The 25940-nt window shown below is 44.5% G+C and overlaps 1 protein-coding gene across 1 annotated transcript in view; it reads left to right on the top strand.

The window, feature by feature from the left end:
• LOC147710165 (E3 ubiquitin-protein ligase TRIM39-like) overlaps positions 1-20233 on the top strand; it is an 87245-nt gene extending 67012 nt beyond the window's left edge. The window contains exons 5-6 of the mRNA XM_086920857.1: positions 10628-10680; positions 19472-20233. Coding sequence (XP_086776983.1) covers positions 10628-10680; positions 19472-19980 — 562 coding nt within the window. The 3' untranslated portion in view covers positions 19981-20233. The remainder of the gene's footprint in view (positions 1-10627; positions 10681-19471) is intronic.
• The last annotated feature ends 5707 nt before the right edge of the window (positions 20234-25940 follow it).

Below are 25940 nucleotides of genomic sequence, written 5' to 3'. Positions count from 1 at the left end.
CTTCCAAAATACTCTTTTTTAGTTTGAGTAAAGGGCAACTTTTTTTGATTGTAAACATCCTTTACTATAGCAACTTCAGGAATGATTACCTTGTTCTTAACATCTTGGCCTCTAATCTCACTAACAAAAAGTTCTGATTGTTCGATACCTTTACCGATATTCAATACAGCATTAAGAGTAGATTCTGTCTCCATCCATAAACGTTCCTGTATCTTTTTTCTCTTGGTCTTCATCATAATTTGATCCCTTAATACCTGTTCAAAATTTATTGTTTCAAAAGCACAAGAACCAGCTAAGTTACGTAATGCAGCCACATAGTTCTCAATAGACTCATCGTCTTTCTGTGCTCTGGAATAAAACTTAAATCTCTCCATTACTGTGCTGATTTTCCTACCAAACCTAGTAGCTAATTGTTTTACCACAACCTCAAAAATATTAAAATCACCTGCACCCTCAATAGGAGGTAAGTTTTCTAATTCCTTAAAAGAGCTAATTTTCTTTTGGGAGAACATCCATCTTCTTCCACTACATCCACATAGGCTAGAAATGTGGGATACCACAGGTCCCATTCCATCTTAGAATCCCCAGCAACAGGTAAAAAATGTGGAGGAGAGGCAATGTTATTCGACATTTCAAATAATTATCACAATGCAAAAACGTAAAGAGTTTTACAATAAAGAAGAGATAAAATAAGAAGTTAACAAAATAAAAGTAGTCACCGTAGTCAAATTCGTTTCTTCAACTAGATTCTAGAAGCTTGATGAGAAAATAGAAGTACAGCAGTTCGTTAAATGCAAATGTTCGTTTTATGCGGCAGTGCTGTGAGAGGAGAAGTGAAGTCTAATTGACTGTGACAGCGTAACGTAGCGTTCAGAGATAACAGAGAAAAAAAAAAAATAAACAAACAAAATGGGCGCTACATTACGTTCTAGCGTATGACGCTTTGACCTCTGCGTGACGCGTATGACGCTTTGACCTCTGCGTTACGCGTATGACGCTTTGACCTACGTCGTGCAGAATGTTGGCAAAGAGAATTCGCTCCGAAGCTCGTTCATCAATCAACGATGGAACTCCTGGAGAAGTTCAAAAGATGCACAGAGTCTTAAGGTATGAAAAATAAAGACATCAGAAAACTTACAAAATAAGCCCTTGCCTTGCTTTTCGAGGAAACGATACACGAGTTGTGGTTCGTTTTATGGAAATAACAGAGTTCGGTTTAGCAAAGGAATAAAATACGAGTTGGCACATGAAGAAAATGTCCTCAGTAAAAAAAAAATAACTTAGACGGTAGAAGTACACTCCTGTAGGTGCAATCAAAGCACACAATTAGTCACTGCCGCTGGTGCAATCATTTTACACAGAATGAAGTAAAAATATTTAAAAAAATACCTTTGAAATACGTGAACGCTGTATCCCGAGTTAAAAAAATAAATACTTCAGAAGATGGGTCCTTCTTCATGACATCCCGATCGTCGCCAAATTATGAAGTAATCAGGGAAGCAAATCTTGAAGTAGAAGTAATTTATTCATAGGAGATAACAGCTTATACAACCACCAAGATAGGGAAGCCAGAGAGATCTGGGCAACTCCCACATACAGAATGTAGAACACACAAGAAAACATAACAATTCCAATGAAGCAATCTAAAAGGGATACTACAACTAGGCCTCAAATTGTCCAGTGCCCCTGAGCCACCAGTTTGCTCCAGATCAGATTCAGTGAGAGGCCTAGCAACTCTGGTACACACGGCGTCATAAGCCCAGCCTCATTAGCAGTTCACTGTGTGCTAGCCAGCCTAGAAAGCATCGGCATCATTGACTGGCACCAGGAAGTTTTTTATTTTAATTTAAAATCCTGCCAACTCGGGGACCCTGTGTGGTGAAAGAGGAGTGTGCTGCCTGAGAGACAGTCTGAGACGTCATGGCCAGACAACGGAAGCACTACAAATCTGTAGCATTTGTGCCTGCACTTGATTGATGGCGTACAACTTTTAAATCTAAATACCAGCATAATGCAATAATACCATGTCACACTCTAAATGGCAAATAGGATGTATGCCTCATCTGTATACCAAAGAAAGGGCCAAATGAAGCATGACTGAATCATATATAAATGCTGATAGGGACGATGAAGTCCATGGTGAGTCTCTGCTACCACTTCCTGGAATAAGACAAAGCAACACATTACGAGGCAAGTTGTTTCTTAATGAAAATAAACGCTAAGCACCGAAGCAGAGACGTTGAGCTGCAGCCACTGATAGACTACTGGGGCACCTCCAGCAAGTTCTCTTGCCCTCATGTCCAAGGTCAAAATAAGCTCTCTAGCACTGCAGGGAAGACTTACTTCTGGTAGCAAAGTGAGACCATCAAGAGAACACTTGCTGATCTGTGCAATGGGGGCTTTGTCTGTGAGAGTGTGGGAGCTGGGCTAAGATACTTTTAGAACTTACTTTCTCAAGAGGATTTTATTTCTGATATTTATGAGTTTTTAATGCACTTCATTGCTTGCTTTACTCATGAGAAAGTGTTCAAGTGTCACACGTTGGGCAGTTGAACGTCACTTATAAGAGCTCTGAAACCGCACAAATGTCACATATGAGGCTTATTTGCAAGCAGTAAGGCCTCTCGCATCCCGTTTGGTACAGTCAGGTCTCACAGTGCCCTTCCATTTCTGGTGCCTTGCTGCAATTTGTAGATCTTCTTAGGGTTTCTTGTTGCTCAAATGTGTGTCATTTCTGATATTTATACGTTTCCCTCGTCTTCATTGCTTGCTTTTGCTTACGAGAAGGTGTTACTCATAATTGTTGAATGTCAGTCATAGTTACACTGACATTATGAAAATGTCACACATAAGCAGTCTGAAACCTTGGCAGCTATGCTTTGATATATCATGTCATCAGAGCCGGGGCAGGAACGTTTCTCAGTTCGTGTTTAAAACCTCACCCTTTTAATGAATACTTTTCAAATAAACTGATCTGCTTAGATCAAATGCTATGTCAACTGTTATCTTCTTATTTTGTTACAAATATGATTATAATACCTTCATTGCATACCAATTACTTTAAGGAAGACAACAGGAAGTACTCCCGAGGTCGGGCTTACATCTCGCCCATCGGTAAAAAAAAATGGTGGGGAGCCACGGCCAACTGACGATTAGGTCAAGGGAGCCACAGGTCAAAAAAGTTTGGGAACCACTGCCATAGGGGGAGACAGCAGGCACGACGGGAAGCGACGTGGGAGGCGAGGTGGAGGGAGCGGCAGGGCTGCAGACAGCGGAAAGGAGGTCCCGGGGGGCAAGGGATAGGTCGGGCAGGCAGGGAGAGAGGGAAGGAAGGGGAAGAAGCCAGACTGCAAGGTCAAGTGCAGCTGGCCCAGGCTACCAGGGTCAAGAGGGGTGCAGCTGGGCAGTACCTACTGGGAGTCTAGTGCAGGTTGGGCTGAGGAGAGAGCATGGGCACGGAGTCAGGGGGGACAAGGCCACAGAGCACTGTAAATAAAACTGGGCGTAAGAGGGGTGGCGTTTCTGACGAGCATGGACGGGCTCACCCTTTGTCTAGGCTTTGCTCGGGCACCGCCCGCACAGCTCCCGCGAGGCGGGAGCCGCAGAAGGAATTAATCTGCTGCGGAGGTGCGAAAACGGTCAGGCCCGCCTCCTGGAGGTTGCTGGGAACTTTAGTTCCCTGAGGCTGATGGGGATGCTGGCTCTGGCTCCCGAGTGGAGCAGGGAGAGTCGTGAGGCAGGAGTCCGGGGCCTGGAGAAGCTGGTGAGGGAGCGGCAGATACTGCGGTGCCCCATCCTTTGTCTGTTGAATCACTATCTACTCTCTATGACCATTGCTTGACATCAGTCTTTGTAAGTGCCTGGGTTAAATCCGTAAAGGCTGTCAAGCTCTTTGTGAACTTACCACTGTATGTCATCATGCATAGGAAAAGTCTTACTCCTGTCATTAAAGTTGGTATGAGGACAGATTTCTTGTCTTTGACTTTGTTAGGATTCGGAGTCACCATTTCTGCTGAAAATCTCGGTTTGAAGAAGCAGATGTGTTGCTTTAGAAAGTCACACTTGCAGGGTTCTAGTCGGAGGCCGCTTGAAGGCACTGTAGGACTTTCCGGAGGCAATTATGAATGTCGTGTGCCTACACCAAGATGTCATCACTGATGTTAATTATTCCAGTCAATCTGTATAGACCTTCTGGGATGGTGTTCTCAAAAACATCAGCGACACTGGAGATTCTGAAGTTTAATCTTGTGTATAGTCTCAGACCCAGGTGTGTGGAGAAGGTTGTGATATATCAAAAAGTGCGGTCGAGCATCAGCAGGTGATACCCTGACTTAAGATCTGTTTTGGAGAACAAGCTAGCTCCTTTGATCTCATTTATTAGTCCATCCTTTGTAGGCGTGATATGTTGTTGTCTTTGGCATGCCTGATTTAGGTGGTGCATGGCCGCACACAGCCACTCGTCTCCTGGCTGTTTGGGCTTCCGGGTGACAACAGTTGTGGAAACTCAGGGAGTGGACCCATAATCTCGCTCAATGATGTCCTCCTCTTCCAGCCTTCATTGCTCCTCTTCCACTTTTGCCTGAAGATGAATCGCCACTCAGTGATGTCAATAGATTGATCGATCTGCAGATGCACAGTCTTTCCTTTCAAACACCCAAGGCCATGAAACAGGCTGTTGCTTTCCAGGAGAAGATTGTCCAGCTCAGCAGTTTGGCAAACTGAATCAGCTGAAGGCTTGTGGCTGCCTGGCAGCTTCGGAGCATTCCTGCACTCTTTGGTAATGAGCACCTCTGCCTGCTTGCTTCTCGTGAGCGAGTTCCACTTTGAAGACTCCTGTTAAGGGTAGTGGATTTGGATGTTATTAGGAATAAATTTTTATCTCCATTGGTTTTAGTGTTGTCTCCTTCTTCCTCGCCTCCAAAACACTGGTGCCTGTGAAATACATTTCTATCCTGTCCAGCCGCACCTTCCATGTAGGTGCCTGGAAGAGGACGCCCAGGAGATCATGAGTGAACTTATGGCAAGGATGGAAGGCATCTTGGGTGGTCTGGATGTGTGCACGCAGAGTGGAGCAGGCGGGTAGTCAGAGTCACACCTCAAGGCTGGTGTCTACGGTGGCGATACTGCAGGGAGAACACGTCTGCAGCAGCCAGGAGTTGTGACCTGTGCTGCAGTGATGTCAAGAGCTGAGGCAGTTAGCGTTCATACCCCGTGATAGCTTGCACGCCTCCTGAAGGTCAGTTAATCATACCTGTGATGGTGGAGTTTGAGGTGGCAGCCTGAGTATGACGGGTGCCTGCATGTAATTAAACAAAAAGCATCCAAAATCAAAATGTCCCTTGTTGCCAAATAGATGGGGGTGCTTTAGTCCCCAAGGGGGCAGAAAGACTGTTGAGGTCACATTGCCGGTGGGGCTAGGCATGATGTGTGGGGGGTGAGCAGGCCACTCCCACACATTCTAGCAATACAAAAGCTCCCTGGTGTCTAGTGGGCTCTCTGCCCCTCCCACTGGAACACGTTGGGTTAAAGACCTCTCATCTGCCCCCCTGGGTTGGACAAAGATTGCTGCTGTTCATTTAAGGGGTTGGGTTAGGCCCAATGCCAAGGTCGGCCGATCCCACCCATTTCTCCCCAAACAAATCATCCCTGGTGTCTACAGCGGTGCCCCCGCCTTCCCGCAGGTAAACAAAAGAAATATAAAATTATAATAAACCCTTGTTTATTATGGTTTTATTTTGTGTCCTGGCGTCTGGGAGGTGGGGTCAGGGGGATAACGGGCACCCACGAGGAGTGCTATGACCTATTATCAGTGCCTGAGACCGGCCGTCTCAGGCTTGCCAAACCATCAAGCGCACTTTGCATGTTCTCCACGCAGGCTGCATTACAGCCTGGGTCGAGAACATGCCCATGCACACAGTCCATGGCTGAGCGCCGAACCACGGAACTCAGACCAATCACAACTTTTCACTGCAGCATTGTGATTGGCTCAGGGGAGTCTGAGTGCTTTCTGTTTCTGGCCGGAGCAGAGTATTGACGAGGAGGGACGACGAGAAGAGACGTGGTGGAAAGAAGGTAGATTTAATTTCTTTTTTTTACTACCCTGCTCCGTTCCCGCCGCCACTGGGTATCTAGTGGGTAAAAACCACCAATATGCCCCGACAGGATTAGAAAGACTTTTGGGCCTGTGGGTAGGGGGGTGCATTACCCATTGCCAGAGGGGTGCGCTCCCCCCTCCAAATATAATCCTTAGTGGTCTAATGGGCTTTCTGATATCTGCAGGGGGAAGAGTGGAGGAAAAGACCTCCTATCTACGACTGACCAATGGGTACAGGCTAAGCCCAGTGCCTCGGAGGGCAGCTCCTACGAATTTTGCCAGGAGCCCCACAATGTCTCGCGATTCCGAGAGATGCATCATTTGGCTAGTGGGATATCTGACCACTGCCCCATTTGGGCTGTATATATGGCGTTGATAAATGGGGCAAACACAAGGATGTGATGGACGGAGCGCTAAAACATTTCAGACACTCACACCCGATCAAAGATCTGGGTTAAACCCATCATCCTTCTTTAGCTCACTTCGCCACCTCAGTTCAGACCCAGCTTTATGCAAATAAGTCTTGACCCTGTGCCTCAAGGGAACAGTTCAGCCCGAATTGATAAGCCAGGTCTTCCCTGAACCAAAAACAAGCATCCTTCATCAGCAAGGCTAGCTTGAATTCAGTGGCAAAGTGAGCAAGGGACCCACGTCTGGGCATACCATTAAAAGTTCTAGAGCAGTGTATGTGGTGATTACAGTTGCAGGGATTGTATCATAATCCGTCCAAGGTTGTAGGAGAATTTCTTACATTTTTTTTCCTTATATCACCATCCAGCTAAGTGAGCTGTGAGCCAAGACACCTCCACCCGAAGTGTCCAGCGTACATGCATGCTGAATATTTCTTATAGTTTTGGCCTTTTGTAGGATGGAGAACTGCCATTTCTTAGCAAGACAGAGGTGTAATCATAGGACGTTATGATTTACTTTGCCATATCACAAAGGGACGCCATTGCTCCTCTACTGAGGCCGGCTTGCTGTCTAAGTCGAGTCTACTGACATCTCTTACAGATGTGAGCCATTCTGATAACTTTGGTGGGTCGGGCATAATCCATTTCTTACAGATTTCCTTTCTTGCTTTAAATTTCAGAAAGAATATCAGCGAGACCTGATCGGAGTTTAACTCGTCCCAGTAAGGGCACAAGTCGATTTCAAATAGGATAAGGCAGGGGGCTTACCTTAATTTCACAGCCAATAATTTCTTGAAACACCTGACTTACATATCCCCGGCAGAAGGCCAGTAGCGGGCAACCACAAACATGCCATGCGTATATCGTCTGCTTCTGTGTCACCGCACTTCTTATATTTTGATGGTTCCAACATGGTCTTTCTTAGCTAACTTTGCTGGTGACCAAAAAGCTTTATGGAGAGTCAATAAATGAATCTTTTTAAGTGGTGCTGGTTTGACCAGAGTGTATAACCGATTTAAAGATACTCGCTGTAATTGTTCTGTAGCCAGCTCTGGAAGATCCTTTTCCCAGTGCAGGGATGGAACTCCCATTTTCTCATCTGCTGCGGAAATAAATATCCAAAACCGATGGGAAACCTCTTTCTTAGGTTGTTGCTTAGCTCGCCTCCGACAACTTTAGGGATGGCCACCAAGATAATAGCTGCTCAGATATCAGATATCTCTTGTCATGTGATGAGGGCATCACCCTTCCTGAACTCTCCCCAGCTGGAAAAGTTGCCATGCTGGGGAGGATAACTAAGTTAATCTTTAAGCTACTCCGGGGTTCCAGGAGACCCTTACATTTGTGCCAGGTCCGTATAGTACTCTATTCCGAGAATTTTCCTAAAGAAGACCCACGCCCTCAGGGCTATTAAGAGTACCTTCAACTTGACTTGTTTAAAAACTTTGGGTCCCCAAACTTAAACAAAAAACGTATTCAGGCCTAAATGCTTCAACGTAGCTTCCTACAATTGATTCATGTAAGAATGATCTAGCTCTCCAGCCAAGAGCCGGGAATTCTTGAACTGGAGGCATAACAAAAGGCTTGAAAATCCGGCAGAGCCAGCCCCCCTCACTTCAGTCTCATCCAGATCTTGTTTCATGAGATCCCGGCTCCCTGGATGCCCATATAAAGCTTCCGACCCTCCCTTGCGATTTCTGCAAATGTTTTTGGGGAAAGGAAGTGATTTAGTTTTAAACAAGATGATTACCTTAGGAAGAACCAGCAGCTTTTCCCACCTTTGAAGGAGATTATCTATATACCGGTGTGGTTTGAACGAGAAAGATCGTTGAAAAATAGAGACAAGAGGCGTTTGGCAAAACAGGTTCAGTTAGTTTGATTAAACATAGCGGGCGGAAGAATAGTTACAGGCACAGGGTCAAATTTCGATCAGTCTGTAGCAGTCTTATAAGTTCATTATTGGCAGAATTTTTTTTCTGCCGATCCTTGTATGGTGAGGAATATATGTTGATGCCTCTAGAGTCATAAATTCGTTTTAATGGATAATACAGGTGGGCCTCGACCTTGCATGGACACAATGTGGCCAGTGGGTAACGTGTCCAGATGTCTGGCATGAAGAGCACGTGATTGCTGTGTTCTGATTGGCCATATGTTCCTAACTAATGTGGCATCTGACTTTATGGTGCTTTAGGAGCACACGTACCCCCTCCAGCCATGTGTGCCGCTTTATTGGGGCCAATCTCCGGCCATGCTTACTTTAATGGGGCCAATCTCCCTTGACCACTGTAGTATCGCTGTTCCTATCTGTGGGTTTGATCTACAGTTTCCTGTCCATGCATTTGTCTGCCGGGTACGTGCCACCCCACCTGTGGCCTGTGAATCAATAACCTCAGGCCTGGGTCTCAGTGCTTGCCTGACTACGTATTTGCGAGTCAGGTTGATGTGGAGTTCACAACGGGCAAATTCATTAAAAAGGACACAATTTTGTTCGCATAAATGAATGCATCGTTTCTCATATCAGCATTGATTTCTTTCCATATTCACAATGGCATACCTTAGTTAGGGTTACATCCGGTATTTCCTCCAAACTCTTGGTTACCATGATCTTTAGATACCTAATCTGGTTTCCAGTTTGATGTCCTACCATCTCGTTAGCCCATGTCATAATCCCTGTCTTTCCCTTATTGATTAGATATCCTGACAGACTCCCAAAATCTCTGGCATGCATCTCACCTGTGGAACAGAGACATTTGGGTTCAATGAATACAGAACTATGCCATCAACATACAGTGCTATTCTGGGTGGTAACCCTGCAGCTTCAAAGGGAAGAATGGTCTAATCCTGTCATCTAGGAATAAGGCTCAATATATAGACGAAACGAGTTGGCGACAAAGGACATCCCTGCCTGGTTCCCCTGGATACCTGAAAAGAAACTGTAAGTTTGCCATAAACCAAAATCTTGGTTGCCGGCACCTTATATTACATTTGTACAACTCCAGTAACATTGCTGCTGAACCCATAATTCCTCAATACCTCCCAAAGACCGACCCAATTAACCCTATCAAATGCTTTAGCAGCATTAATTCTTGTGATTGTTAACAGGTGATTAAAGGCCTCGACCATATAATTTGCATTGATAACTCAATGGGCTAATTCATACAGCCGTCTGTCAGGCACAATCCCCTTTCGGTCGAAATGGTTTGAATGATATCTGACAACCTCTTAGCCAAGATTCAAGTGATCATTTTGTAATCACAGTTCGACAACGAAATAGGTGTTTAGGAATCCGCTAACCTAGCATCTTTACCCGGCTTAAGGATCATAACTACAGTTGCCTCATACCAGGTGGGTGTAACGTAACAGCTCACCAGAGAGATCTTATTAAAATAAGATACCCAGAAAGGGACCAAAGTGTTTAACAATGTTTTACAGAATTCAGATGTGATCCTGTCTGGGCCTGTTGCTTTCCGATTACTGAGCCTCCAAACTGTTCCCTTATCTCTCCCTCTGTGATCCTTCCCCTACGGCCTAAAATCTGCTGTTCCGTAAGATAAGGAAAATCTTTGTTTTGCAACAAATCTTTCACTACTAAGGTTGTGGGTTCAAATCTGCCTTATATATCCCAGCAAGGCAACCCAACATCTTGGTTGTAGAGGATGGTGACAAGGTTTACACTGCCAGGGGTTGGGTGTGGCAGAGTTGTGTTGTGGGTGCCGGCAGGAATACGCGTGGACCTCAGTTAAGAAGGTATTTATCAATTATATACACAAAACTCTACCAGGAGCAGATGTAACCTGTGAGTCAGCCCCTCTCACTCAGCTAACGGCCACTCCTAGAAGACCCACGCCATAGCACTCCATAGCATCACACGACGCATGCTGGTCTCACTGAGCTATCTGCCTTAGAACACCCAGATCCTCTCACAAGATATTAAAGGTACTTTTAAACTTCGTTCAAGCTTTGACTGTTGTGTATGAACAGTAACTCACACTGAGCTCTAGTCCGCAGGCGCTGCTCTTAATACTGATTATTATTTTTAATACAAGTCTTATGTGATGTTCATCCTCTGTTTCTGTAGCTGTCATTGCTCTTTAATACAAAGATGATGTGTGTGTTATTACAGGTGTGATAATGTGAAGATTCAGAGCCCAGAGATGGTGGTGAAGAGTTATAAAGGTAAATATCATTGTGACGATTAGCTCTGTATGTTACTGTTCATGAATCGCGTGTGGTATGGATTGGTATGGTTTTGTGTGGTATGGTATGGAATGTTATGTTCGTATGGTATGGGATAGTGTGTATGGTATGGAATTGTATGGTTTGGAACGTTATGATTGGATGGGATGGTGTGGTGTGCTATGGGTTGGGATCATGGTATAATATGGTGTGGTGCGGTTTGGAATAGGATGGGATGTTATTAAATGGTAATTTGCATTCAATGGGATGGCATGGATTGGTCTGGTGTGGTGTGCTGTAATGGTATGGCATGGAATGTTCAGGTGGTATGGTATGGGGTAGGAAGGGATTAGATGCGATTGGATGGTGTGGTGTGCTATAATGGTATGGTATGGATTGTTCAGGTGGTATGGTATGGGGTGGGAAGGGATTAAATGCAATTGGATGGTGTGGTGTGGAATTTTATGGAATGGTATGTTATGGCGATATGGTATGGAATGTTATGATGGGAAGGTTTGATGTGATGTGGGGTGGGATTATAGTATAATATGGGATGGCATAGAATTGTACCTCAGAATTTGGTATTTACTGCATAACACATTCTGTGTTCCAGAGTTCAAGCTCCAACAGTGACTGAACAGATGCTTCTACAATGACCCAGCGCATACTGACCTAGGGCATGCACCTACACTTACCTAGGACATACACCTACCCTGACCCAGTGCATGCACCGACACTGACCCAGCGCATGCACCTACACTGACCTGGTGGATGGACCTACACTGACCTAGTGCATGCACCTACACTGACCCAGCGCATGCACCTACACTGACCTAATGCATGCGCCTACCCTGACCCGGCGCATGCCCCTACACTGACCTAGTGCACACACCTACATTTACCTAGGGCACGCACATACACTGACCCAGGGCATGCACCTACACTGACCTAGTGGATTCATCTACATTGTCCCAGCGCATGTACCTGCACTGACCTAGCACATGCACCTACACTAACCCAGCGCATTTATCTACACTGATGTAGTGCATCCATCTACAATGCAGTGTAGTATAGTTCTAGTAGCTCTCTCGCTCTGTATCATTTAATATAGAGTACTAACTAGTACAGCATGTCTTGGATTAATTCTGTTTTCTGTACCATCTAATGCAGTGTACTGGGTATTACTGTACTCCTTGGAGTGGCTCTGTAGCTCTGTACCATCTAGTGCAGTGTACTGAGTAGTACTGTATACCTTGGTGTAGTTTGCCATCTATTGCGGATTACTGGCTTCAACTTTATACCTTTGGAGTAGCTCTGTCACTCGTCATCATCTAATGCTGTGTTCTTACTAGTACAGTATACCTACTAGTAGCTATCTTACTCTTAGCTATTCAATGTAGTGTACTTACTAGTGCTGTATACCTTCTAATAACTCTTACTCTGTACCATCAAATGCATTGTACTGACTAATACTGTATACCTTATAGTAGCTCTCCTTCTCTGTATAACTTTGAAATAGCTCTGTCACTCTGTGACTTCTAATAGAGTGTACTGACTAGTACAGTACTCTTCTAGTACCTCTGAGATGCACCCCCCTTGCAGAACAGTCGCCTCAAGATTTCTCCTTTGTTGCCTGAAGGACAGCCGTAGAAGCCTGATTTCTTTTTGAGAAACAGCTTCACCTCTTGTGAGCCTTTTTTCCCTCCTAGTTTTTGCTTCTTCTCTAACTTTGCTGCTTTAAGACTCTTATCTTCCAAAAGTGGGGAAACTTCCAGTAGTAAGGTTGGATCTAATTGTAATAAGGGTTTGCTTATCATGTCACTATTTATTCAACTGTGGTCCGTTTTGATCGCTGTGAGTATCTGCCGCCTGCCTCAAGGCCCATAGGAATGAATGGCAATTACGGAATCGGTAAATACCGATTCTGTAATTACGGAATCTTAACAAATCGGTAATTTTTATCGATTTTTTTTATCTACATTGCAATTACCGATTCGAAAGAAAGAAATCGGTAAAATTCGGTATTTTCGAATCGGTAATTTGCAATTACCTACATCTAGCCCCAAATGTTATATAAATTACATTCGAGCACACCCAATCATTATTTCTATTATCCAATTATAGCATGTAATACATTTCACCAAGAGAATCCTTTCTCATTGTCATACAGATCTCAACAAGTCCTTAGTCCAATTTCCTAAGAATCCACTTCACTACGCGTAGAGACATACTGGGGTAGAGAAGTTTATGAATGTCAGGCAGCTCTTAATATACAGCGTTTGCCTTTGTTTCCCCCACATTCTTTTCTGCATAATAGGCGTTTGGACTTATCAAGGTCCGTAGAACGAGTGGGATACGCCCTTGGATCATATATGACTGCAGATAACGATAATTAAATACATACGAGACTTCGTTCAACCATGACAATATAAAGTCGCTTCCTTGTGGGGTAAAGTTGTGAAATATTCGAATACACCTATCACGAGGGGTTTAATATGTATGCTCACCTGATTATGACCGAATGACCTGCGCTTTAACTTGAGGTGTTTTGAAATAATGACCTCTGAGCTAATAACAGAACATGCTGAATCTAACAACCATGAGCAGGTTTTCATTACATAATGGTAGAGACAGGAGGTGCCAAAGCCCCAACATGTATATTTTTCCATATATAACAGATAATTGAATCTGTTTATTCTGTTCTTTTTAGAAACTGATATTTTTACCTGAAAATTGATCAACAATACATTGAATTATACAGGAGAATTACAAATCACAATCCTTGATATCAAACTCCATCATTTAGGTGAGAAGTAGAGATTATTCACCTAAAGTTTATTATGCATTGGGTGACGGGTATCTACATCTTTTCACACGATCACATAGGATGAAACTGTTTTCTTCTTTCTTTGTGGTTTTTATGTCCTCTGTGTTTTCACGTACAATAGTTGACGAGTGTTTCACAATGGGGGTGTTACACCTGGCTGATTTCCTGTGTGTGGCCTAGGGTTCACTTTACTAACAATACTCGGAACTTTTCGCATATGACGCATTGTTTGACAATAATTAAATCAAGCAATTATATGGCGATGATGTCAGCACAAAAACATCAAAAGTTGTCTATAATCATGTGTAGGTTGAATGCACGCATGAAGGGGTTGTTACGAATATAAATATGCGTTTGTAAAATAGACAGTGACACTGTGGACAATATCCCTAAGAAATGTACTGTATATGTATTTCTCTGCAGCCTTGAAAAAGCCCGGCGGGCGAAACGCACGTCGGCTGCTGTTCATGCCAACACTTTTATATTTGAAATAAAGTACACAGGACCTGATTGTGAAGTATGACTTGAGCCCTTTTTTTGAAGTGGATTCTCAGGAAATTGGACTAAGGACTCTGTTGAGATCTGTATGACAATGAGAAAGGATTCTCTTAGTGATATGTATTACATGCTATAATTGGATAATAGAAATACTGATTGGGTGTGCTCGGGTGTAGTGTATATAACATTTGGGGCTAGATCCTTTGGATCAATAGCTTGATTAACACTCCAGTGTGTGGGTGTAAAACACCATTGATAAGCACCCCTTAACAAGTGGAGTACAAGAAATTAATTGTGTTTCGGACTTTGAAGGTCAGTAGATGTGCGGGTCAATTGAAGCAAACCCACCTGTTCTGTGTTTATAAGATATAAAAGACATTACAGAGGAAGCAAGTACAGTGCATTCGGCAATGGTAGTGATGAGTAACAGATAGTGTAGGTGCACAATGAGTACAGATTATGGGGTTGGCGGATCGTCAGGGTAAAGTGTAATCGTGGGGGGGGGTACATATATGTCCTCTGTAGGCATTCCAGGCCTCCCACACCCTGGACCATTTCTTAGGGCATCCACGAGCTGTGAAGACTGTCTTTTCTCTGTACATGCACCAGTCTAGATCGTCTTTCCAAGTGTTTACTTCAGTTGCCTGCAGCGCCCCCCACTTTTGTGCTCTATTCCTTTTTGCCACCATAAGTCCAAGCATGGCCCATTGCGTATGACAAACATGTAGGTCGGTAGGCTCCCAAATATTTAAGCGGCATCGCCTTGCTTCAGGGTAAAGGACAATTGAGAGCACCGCACTCAGTACTTCGTGGATCTTGCACCAGTAAGTTTGGATATATTCACATTCCCATAGCATGTGGAAAAATTACTCTTCTCATCCACACCCCCTCCAACAATCACCCGAGTCGGATCTACCCATCCGGACTAGAGTAGGCGCTGTGATGTAGACTCTGTGTAGGATTTTCAGTTGTACTGGCCTAAGCCTCGCTGAAATGGCCACAACTCTAGGTGAGGACACCGCCTACTGCCAATCCTCGTTGTCTAATTCAAGGCCATCTCGCACCCATTTCTCCCAGATTTTTGTTCACCGTGGACCAGATGTGGACAGAGTGATTAGTTGGACCTGTAAGGGGGTATCGTTTAGGCTTGGAATATATTCCCTGATTGAAATTCCCACCCGGGAGAATCCATCTGTCCATGGCATAGCCAGGGTCATCAAATTGACCAAAGGTGCCCTGATTAATGGCTACGAGGTGTGCCGCCCCATAATATTTCTTAATATCTGGGAGGGTGATCCCCCCCCCCGTCATACCAGTTAAATGGGAGTTTAGTCAGAGCGATGCGAGGCTTCCCGTCACACAGCAGGTCTCTCTGCAGGCTCTCGACCTCTCTAAAATATCCCACTGGGACTGAATCCATGGCGTTCTGTAAGATGTAAAGGAAGCGGGCCAGTGACATCATCTTGAAAAGGGCCGCTTTGCCAAACAGTGACAGTGGGAGGGTTTTCCAAGTGTCTATGTGTCGCTTAAGCCTTTCCAAAGGCGGGAGACGGTTTTGGGTATAGCGAAGTTTGGGATCCAGTGTAATATAAATACCCAGATATTTAAAGCCCACAGTATTAACTGGAATCGGGCAATTGCCCGGCGTAAGAGGAGGGTCTCCCACTAGGACAAAACTATCAAACTAAGGTTACCCCCAATATACTTTGAGGTCTAGAGGAGGGGGAAGGAAGACATGCTAAATATACCAAAGAACCTCTAATCTGACCCTTCAAGATTTTTATCAGTGGATATGACTCAAAAATCTACTTTTTAGAGTTACTGCACACATATCAAAATTTCAACACAACGATTGGTTTTCATTTGAATTCTGTTTTCTTTATCATATTGATTTATTATTTTTTCATTTTTCATAAATTCAGAGGATTTTTTATATATTTATATATTTTTAGACTTATTTGTTAAAAGTAAGATGACAATAATTTACAATTAATTTTTTAATAACAGAGAAGAAAACTTTTCAGACAAAAGATTAAATACCCCCATAACACATTTATAAAGGTCTAAACAGTATCAACATAATCACTCACTCACTCAAACCTATCTCTCCATTCATGCTTTGCATACATACATACTCTCATACTGTGCAAGAAATACTAACAAGAGATATCAAACCATCTGAGAAACAAGTACCCTATATGTCAAACATGAATTATTTCACATGGCATCAATCCCAAATGTTTTTTTGTGTTAATCCTTATTCTGAAGGTCCTCTTTGGTGGAGTTCTCAGATGTTTGTAGAAGGCCTACGTACGTTTCGGTGACAACTAGATTCTACCACCTTCATCAGGGCCGACCAGTACAAACAAATACAAATTGTGGTTCTTCATATATTTGTTCTATCTTGGAATATTCTTAAGATTCTGTTGTCAAGGATGACCCATCTTGTATGTAATAACGGAAGTTTCAAATAGTTACCAAATGGTGTATGCCCTCTCTGAAGATTATTAGGACTTTTGCGTTTATTTTTCTTCTCTTATTGGGACGATTTAGTAGTTCTCTGTGGCTACTTTGTATTTTCAAATGGAGTATCTGATGCGGGTTCGTTGTAACCCGTCGGTCATCAAAAAAAGTAGTCCCAACAGCAATGCGTGCTTCCTTAGCGTTGTTCTGTATCGCCTCCAAACAGTGGGGTTCCTGGGCATCCAATCCACTGATAAAAATCTTGAAAGGTCAGATTGGAGGTTCTTTGGTATATTTAGCATGTCTCCCATTAGGACAGAAATAGGGAATTTTTTCCAGTTGATGGAAAATCCGGAATATCTACCAAATATTGCCATGATATCGAAGACACACACTAACGATTTCTTCGGAGAGGTAAGGTATAAAAGGATGTCATCGGCATAAAGAGAGATACGGTCCTCCCACCCAGGGGACCAGTGCAGGCCTCTAATCATTGGGTCTTGACGAACCTATGCCACCAGTGGTTCAATGGCCAGGGCAAAGAGGAGGGGAGAGAGGGGGCACCCCTGCCGAGTATCCCGGCTTAGTAGGCATGGGGCTGATTTCTTGTTGTTGACCACAACCTGTGCGTTGGGTTCTGAATACAAGATCTGCACCCAACAAATAAATTCGGGGCCAAAACCTAGTTCTGTGAGTACAGCAAACAGGTAAGGCCACTCAATGGTGTCAAATGCCATGGTGGCGTCTAGTGACATCACAAGGGCATCTTCGCGTATAGTGGCTACTCCGCCCAGAACACAATGTAGTCTGCGCAGGTTCAACGCGGTGTTGTCGTGCGGCTTAAAACCTTACTGATCAGGATGGACAGGTCCCCCAATCACCTTGATCAGTGGGTTTGCCAGGAGTCTGGCCAGGATTTTAGGTTCAGCATTTAGCAGGGAGATTGGTCTGTATGAGGTGCAAACTGTTTTGGGTCGACCCTCTTTAGGGAGAATGACTAATGTGGCTATCCTCCGGTCTTGCAGTAGCATTCCCAACTCTTTACTTTCATCGAACATGGCTTTTAGATATAGAGCTAATTTGTCTGTTTTAAGTTTGTAGAGCTCGATTGGCAGACCATTTGGGCACAGGGCTTCCCAGGAGTGCAAAGCTCGAATGGCCTGTGCAATTTCTTCCTTAGTTAAGGCACTGTCTAGGAAGTGGCGGTCATCTGTGGACAGGGTTGGAAGTCTAATGTCTCACAGCAGGTTCTGCGCTTCTTCCTCTGTGTGGGATGAGCTGGAGGCGTAGACCTGGTAATGGGTGGCAAATTGATTTGTGATGGCTTGAGGGTCGGTAATGGATTTTGCATCAGCACCTATGAGTTCGGGCACCAGTCCTTCTGCCAACTCCTTCCTGCCAAGCCAAGCGATCAGTTTCCCTGCCTTGTCTCCCAGTTCGTATATTCTTCACAGTTTTTACCTCCCGAAGCACTTGTCTGTCTCTAGAGCTTTATATTCATCTTGTTTGGGATGCAGTGTGTGAAGTTTTGCCGGTGTGACCTCGTCCTCTAAGTCGGTTTTTTAACCTGCCTAGTTCTTCCTCAGGTCAACAATCTCCTTCTGTCTCTCTTTTTTGGCGCCAGATATGAGTGATTGCGCTTGACCCCGAATCACGGATTTGAAGGCTTCACAAAGGGTCTGAGAAGAATCTACTGTTCCATCATTTTCAAGGAAGTAGAGTCGATCGCTAGTGACAGTGCTTTTCGAATTTTAGGGTTTCGAAGATGCCATGGGTTAATGGGGGCAATGCCTCCCAAGAACAACAAACAATTTAAGATGTTCAAAGGGGATTTTAAAGACCAAACTCTGATACGACCCCTGCATATACTGAAAGACAAAAAGTATCAGAGGGTCTAGAGTAACCAGGACAAGAACGCCGGATATGCACCTACAAGGGACTCTATTACAATGCCATGTGTATATTATAGAGATATAGGTCACCCTTACATTAAACCCACCAAGTGGTCAGATAAGGATGCCCATCAGTCACCACACAGAACCGCCCTTCATCATTTGGGTTCCCTTTAAGACCACCATTGGTGTTATCTATTATCTTTCACATGGAGGGCTTAGATTGTTAAAAGACCCTCACATGATCAGACAGATTTTCCTTGGTCGTACTTCTCAATTAAGAGGATGTTGGAGTGTTAAAGGGGGGAACTGATGTCGCAGTGCAAAAATTAGTGAAAAAAACAAAGGAGAAAATGTGTATAATAAAATTGGATGAGGGGGTACTGAACGTGAATTTTATTCTGATGCTACCCTCTCTACCAATGCTAAAAAGTGACAGTGACAGTCAGTGACAACCACAATTTTCTTGGATCGTCTAGATGTATTCTAGGGTCAACATGTTTCAGCAATTTATGACGCAGATTGTCATTGCTTTCATCAGGACCACAATAAACTGATTGCTACTATGGAGAAGTGATATTGAAACAAAAATTGTGCTCAAAACCATAAATTTCAATTTTTGTTTCAATATCCCCGGAAGCTTGCTTCCTTCCCAGTAAAAGAATTGGCTTTGTAGTTTGGTCTGTCTTGTTCCCATGATGCACTGGGGAAGGCACAGACTAATTTGCATGTAGCCAGGTTCTGAGCTGGGATGGTGCAGTGAGCTAAAAAACGGTGATGGATCAAACCCTGATCTGTTGACTGGGTAGGAGTGTTCTGCTTAATTCAGATACTCTGTCCATCACCACCCTCCTTTTCTGAACCTTTAGTGTAGTGAGCAGTCTAGCTCTGTGCGCTTTAGTGTAGTGAGCAGTCTAGTGCTGCACACTTTAGTGTAGTGATCCATCTAGTGCCTCGCGCTTTAGTGTAGTGAGCGGTCTAGTGCTGCGCGCTCTGTAGCGCCGTGTGCTCCTTCCATATGTGGTGTAATTAATCATATTTAAATCAGAAGCAGTAATTACAGCCTTTCTTTGTGTCATTAAATCACTAATTGTGAATCTCTTCTTTGCAGTGATGGTGACTCTGGATCCTGACACGGCTCATCCTGAGCTCCTCCTGTCCGAAGGGGGGAGACGTGTGAGATGGACGGACACAGCACAGACCCTGCCGGCCACCACCAAGAGATTCACTTACTGCCCCTGTGTGCTGGGGAGCGAGGGGTTCACCTCCGGCAGACATTACTGGGAGGTGCAGCTGCTGCAGGAGGGGGGAGGGTGGCGTGTGGGGGTCGCAGCAGAGTCTGTGGACAGGAAGGGAGCCTTCACATGGTCACCTATGGGGGGACTCTGGGCTGTGCAGGGGTGGGGGGGTCAGTACAGGGCTTTCACCTCCCCTCTGACCTCTCTGTCCCCTCGTGAGGAGCCCCTGAAGCTGGGGGTGTATCTGGACTACGAGGGGGGGCGGCTGTCCCTGTACAATGCTGACTCCATGGAGCTTCTCTACTCCTACCCGCAGGCCCCCTTCACACAGAGGCTCTTCCCGCTTTTCTGGCTCTGTGGAGCGGAGCTGAGGCTGGTGTGAGAGTGACCCCCCCCCCCTCAACTGTCATCTACAGTTCAAACACCAACATTCCAAAGAATCTTCTTCACAACGACCCTCCCACATGTTGCCATGACAACCAGAAGCCTCACGTGAAACTGACTGCTACGTATCTCTTTTCCTTGTACATTTTTTAAAACAAGGGCAGGAAATGTGTGTGAATCATGCACCAGACATCATGTAACACATGATAAAGTCTCTGTAAAATACAATAAAGTGTATTTCTTTCACACGTAGAGCTTTGACTTTAATATGCTTATTATAGCGCTGCACTGTGAAGTACTTATTGACAGTGATTGTTTTTAAACATGACCCTAGAAACCAGTCCTGCCCCGCCCAACGACAGGGATATTATTAATGACCTCAGACGCAAGACAGTTGTCACATGATCCCTGTATGCAACCCAGATTCAGGGCGGCTTTAGGACTGTGCGACTGGTGCAGCTGCACCTGGGCTGACCTGGGAGAGGCTCTGTGTGCAGAAATAACTTTAGGCTTTAAAAGCATCTGCTGCTTCCTTGTGTGTCCAGCAGGTTTCAGGCAACAATAAAAATGTCAAGATGACACAGGTGAATAATGTTTCTGCTGGAGAGAGATCGAAGTTTTGTCTTGTCACAGTTTCAACTCATCCTTAAGTAGCGCAGAGGGTTAATATGTCGGCTGCAAAGAACGTGTACATGCAGATCACAGAACGGTAATCCTCATTGGTTTGTGTAACATTTCCTATAGACTGATTTACACATTTAAGATTCATTGCCTCTGTTAATTTGTGTTTGTTGTAAAGTGCTCTGACACCTATGAGTTGGCATGAGTAGCGCCATAAAACAAAAGACATGCGTATGAGAGAGGGACTGTACAGAGATGGGTGCCACTGTTGGAAGGTGGGGGTGAGGGAATATTTGGAAATGGCGGTCATGGGCGGAGGGGCACAAATAAATATTGTCACACCTGGCGCCCCTAACTCTAAAGCCGGCTCTGCCCAGATTCTTTTAGATCCATTAATTCAAACGCAATAGGTTTTTGTTGCGCTGCTATTCTAAACACACGGTTTTGAAGGTGCTTTGATACGGGATAAGGAAGAAAATGGATCATCAGTGAAATCAAATATTTTTCTAGGATCACAAAATTTGGTTACGCTGTGAAGCCGCAATTAATCCAGGTGTTCTAGTTTCCCTTCGGACAAATTACCTACTAAATGGGTATCTATTTGTCTCTCCTTTTTACCTTAAATGTTAATGCTTTTGTGATCCATCACCTGTGAATTAAGCTGATATTTCTTTGCAAGGGTTTAAAACTTCTTTCTGATGACAGTGTTTTTGTAACGTGAGCATGACGAGGCCAGTGAAGATATAGCACAATACAGAACTATTTTTAAATATTGCAGTTCCTAAACTGCAAAGATTCCATCACATTTACAGACCATCGTGTATAAGTTGTTTTCTTGTGAAACATCTGCCCTACTGCTCAAGCCACTATTATAATTTATGAAATGTGTATTGTGCAAACATATGCAGATACTTTGAACAATGTGCAATAATGTTATATTTCAGCAGCACTAATACAACACAATAGCCTCCTGCGGGGCTTTCATGACTCCACAAACATTCCAGGTCCTGCAAACATATTAGGTAGAATTAACTTGTCTGCAACATTTTTTCCAGATGTTATTGTGTATATACAGGCCATCCTGTATTAAAAGTAGAATCTCTTTTTGTCATGAAACTTAAAGAATATCAGCTAGATGTGTGACACTGAGAAGCAAATCTGCCTCTCAAGCCGACGCCAGTGCATGCTGGGACTGAGATAACGAGGATCTTAATAGAAAACATCAAACTACAAGTCCCAAAATGCAAAGTGCTGTTGATACAAAATGTCAGAGGTTGGAGGGGTCACTTAGAGTGAGATTTTGACACCAGGTCAAGCAAAGCAAAATGATTTTGCTATGAGTTATAAATGCTGCTTCCTGGACGACAGGAATATTGTGTAATACCCGTCACCTCTTCATCCTTTTAGGGGTTTCTGCTTCTTAATATCCTCGTCTTTGCTTCATGGAGATTGGATGTAATTCTTTATTCTTGAGTAAGACGTGGGCTGAGTATGTTCTCTTTCAGCGTTAGTGTCATGACGTCCTTTTATAAGGTAGCTCAGTAGGTTGAGGCACATCTGCGAGACCCATGATCTAGACGTCACAGGTTAGACTTCTGTCAGGGGCTTCTCTGACTTTCTAATGATTTCACTGTATTGTATCATCTATATAAACCTTCATGCTGCCACCAATGGCTGCAGCTGACGTCACTGAGAAATGGTCCTCCAAGCCCTAGACATTCATTTAAGATCCTTATGAATTCTGAGGTTGTAGTTTTAATTTACTTAAATACAAATATTAACAATATCAGATTAAAAATAATTTTTACTGGTGTTAAATTAATATTACCAGCAAAACATTTACAAAAACATACTAAACAGATCAATTTTCAATGCTTGCAATTATCGAACTTTTCTTCAGGAGCTCTGTGTCAATCTGGGGTAACTGGACTCAAACTATAACAAAGAGAGCCTGTTACCACTGGTGTCCGGGGGCTTCACCTTACTGTGGGGTCCAAGACTGAGCTCCAAGTGAACCCCTCACCCCTTGACTCTCAGAGGAGTGAAGTCGAGCTGTCCAAGGTTTACTCAAGGAGAAGGTGCGAGGTTAGAAACCAAGAACTCTCTAAAGCAGAATACAGTTAAATGATTGTCCAGCCAGTGCTTTTACTCGAAAAATGAAAGGTGCTTTAATCACAAACATACAACTCAGGACTGTACACCAAAAATAGAGGGGACAGACAGATGCACCTAGTGATACTCTGGAGGTTGGGGGTGGTCCATAGGGACACTCATGTAGACAGTCCTGTCCCCCAGTGGATGAAGATAGAACAACATTTGTACTTAGTGCGTAGAAAGCCCTTGTACATGATGTTTGAGGCATCGTGTTAATGTTGTTTGAAGCTAGATGTGTAAACAAAGCAGTTTCAGAGAAACTAGTCCAACATTGCCGTGCACGCAAATATGTGCAGAAGGTCAGGCAGAAATGTTTGTGAAAAAAAGGACAATGTAAGAAACGAGCAGCTTCGCTACATGGGCCTCATCCAGGCATATAACAGTATTGTGCTTGCGCATTGAAGGTGCTATAGGACAGTTGTGAATGATGACAGTTATGCAGTAGGACAGTTATACAATATGACAGAAGGTTGACTAGGACTTGGTCCTCAGGCTCTCACCGCTCTCTCTGGGTCTGTAGTTAACCCCCCTTTCCTTCTGGAATGGGCTGTGCCAGTTATGGACTGTAATGGTGCCAATGTCTGTGGTGGTCGCTTCCTGCAGGGTCTCAGTTCACACTGTACCTTAATTCTAGTTCACTAGAGGGTGTTTTCACTGGACTCGTCAGGGGGCGCCCCTCCAATAGTGAACGCGCTCACACACAGCTCCTGGGGCAGCCAGGCTGACTCTGCCTCTGCCCTACCGTGAGCACTTATCCCCAGATCGAGAAGGGTAAGAGAGACAGGAGGAGGAGGTAGAGAGTGGAGAAAGAATGGGATAGAGAAAGAGGGTGGGTGGTGGGAAACAGAGAGAGACTGCCAGCAGTCAGTCTACAAGACGAGTGTCTGCTCAGATGAAGGAGCTGCACGTCTGAGGGTTGTCCGGCTCCCACCGCCTGTGATGGACTGAAGTGACCCGGGCCCTTGGGATCTGCATTAAGAGGACACCATGCTTCTGACCTGACCAGCGAGACCCTATGGAAGAACAGGTGTGTAATCTAGCGCCAAGGTTCCCCGGCCTGAGGATCATGGTAGCCCAGTTAAAATGCCCCAGATGAGAGAAGCTGTCCCCTCCACACACCCCCAAGGACACAGCAGCAAAGCTGAGGCTGGTGTAGGAACTCTACCCCACCTCCACCCTACTGCAGTAATGAAAATGTAACAAGGGGCACAAGCAGAGATGCTGCCACCAGGGCCAGTCTCTTGCAGCAGAGTGAGAGGATGGTGATAGTTTTATCCAGGAGGGTTGCACTTTGGATGCCCCCCCCCCCCCCCCCCCACTCGGACCTTAACGATCTATGTGTCATGTCAATGCACGAGAGGCTGACAGTGAGTCAAAAAACCATCAGTGACTATCAGGGGGCATTCCTGTCCTAGCATCTTATCATTTTAAAAATATTAGGTACACACATCCCTCAACTTCCTTCACAACTGACCCGTAACACTCTTGCCCTCATGGACTAGGGATCTGAACATAACTCTGCCAATCCCCTCAATTTCAACTTGCAGAGACCTCTGTAAAACCAGCCCTGGCAGCTCTACCAGTGTATTAGAATCCTGACATGAAGTAATGCACCTAGACACGTGATCACTCCAGCACAAAAGCTGCTGATGGGGTGTTGCACATCTTTACCACGACCGGTGCCAGCGGCACTTGCATCAAGTGGTATGCCGATTCGATACCAGCCCTCGCTGGCTTGTCCCATCTGTGGGTGGTGAGAAGCTATGGAAGAGCACAGCCGGGGTCCCAAAAGTGGCATGTTACGGATTTAACTGTGGAATGTGCTTCCACCAGTTTTGCCGCTGTTGGTATGAATGTTGTGGCTGTGTGTGGAGACACCCGCTTACACAATGTTTAGGACTGTTGACTGTGGTGGAACAGAAGGAAGGGTCCCGGGCCGGGGGCAGCAGTCTGAGCCTTAAATGATCCAGAGAGGGAAGTGGCCGTCGGACTCAAAGGGGGTTCCAGTGGTGGTTTTACATGAAGCTATCAAGGCCCGCGACAACAGTGCTGGTCAGCTTCAGTCAGTGATGAAGGAGAAACCAAGGAAAGTAGTGGAGGAAGAAAGAATTGCAGGCCCAGGTTTGAGTGGTCATTGCCAGATTTGATGCTGCCTCTTTTGGGGGTCGTTCCAAAGAAAACCCTAGGAGAATATTGTTTCATTCACCATTTATCGTGGCCAGAGGGGGCATAAGTGAATGGATGCAAGACTCAGGAAGATGCAACAGAGCAGTGTGCTGCATTGGTTGATACTATTAGTATTGGGCAGAACAGGTAAAGTGTGACATTAAGTCGACAATTTACATAATGCCAGTTCATATAGTGGCAATATCTTTGCTGGAGATGTCATTTGAAGGGACAATATATGTAGACGGAGTTTTGTCCAGGGGTTGTGCAAATTCTTGTCCTCTTTTTGAATTTTTCTGCACCTTCTTATAATGTGGTCTGTCAAAAAGAACTGGTCATCGGCTAATTTTCATTGATGATTTCTTGTTTGTTGAGAAGGAGGTTCATTTAATTACAGAGAAGTGTTGGGCATTTTTCAGTACTTGGCAGAGGATTTTGGGGTGCCCTTAGCACCAGAAAGACAGAGGGCCTGAGTACTGTATTGATTTTTTTCAGAATTGTCACAAAGAAGATGCAGGCGAGATTGCCAGGAGACAAAGTGCAAGAGATTGTTTTATTGGTAGAAGAGGCGTGCAAAGAGCAGAAGTTTGCGCTCCATAAGGTTAAATGTTTGTTGGTGCCTCTCAGTTTTGCATGCAGAGTGGTCAGGGCTGGCAGAATGTTTTATACAAGGTTGGGCTTTGTCATGTCAGGGGTGGATTTACTGCACCATAGAGGGTGAATGGCAGTTGCTCCTCAGTCATATCTGCATGTATGCTAGCATGTTCTTGAGAATTTAAACAGAGTAAGCATGTTTTTGCAGAGGACGAGACAAATTGACATGTGCAGATTTTGTCTGATCAAGAGGCCCTTGGTTGTGGCTTGTTCTGGGATGGATGGCGGTGTGCAGAACAAAGACTTTTTCACTGGTGGTTGCTTTGGTGGTGTGTTGTGTGAAACTGATGAAAAGAAGAATAACGTTCAATGTGGATAACATATCAGGTGTTAAGTTCTTTAACAGAAGGCAAGGACTTGAGT

This window comes from Lissotriton vulgaris, chromosome 5 (genome assembly GCF_964263255.1).
Source record: "Lissotriton vulgaris chromosome 5, aLisVul1.2, whole genome shotgun sequence".
In the NCBI taxonomy this organism is placed as follows: domain Eukaryota; kingdom Metazoa; phylum Chordata; class Amphibia; order Caudata; family Salamandridae; genus Lissotriton; species Lissotriton vulgaris.
Note: the sequence above shows the minus strand (reverse complement) of the source record. Positions and strands in the feature narration are given on the sequence as shown.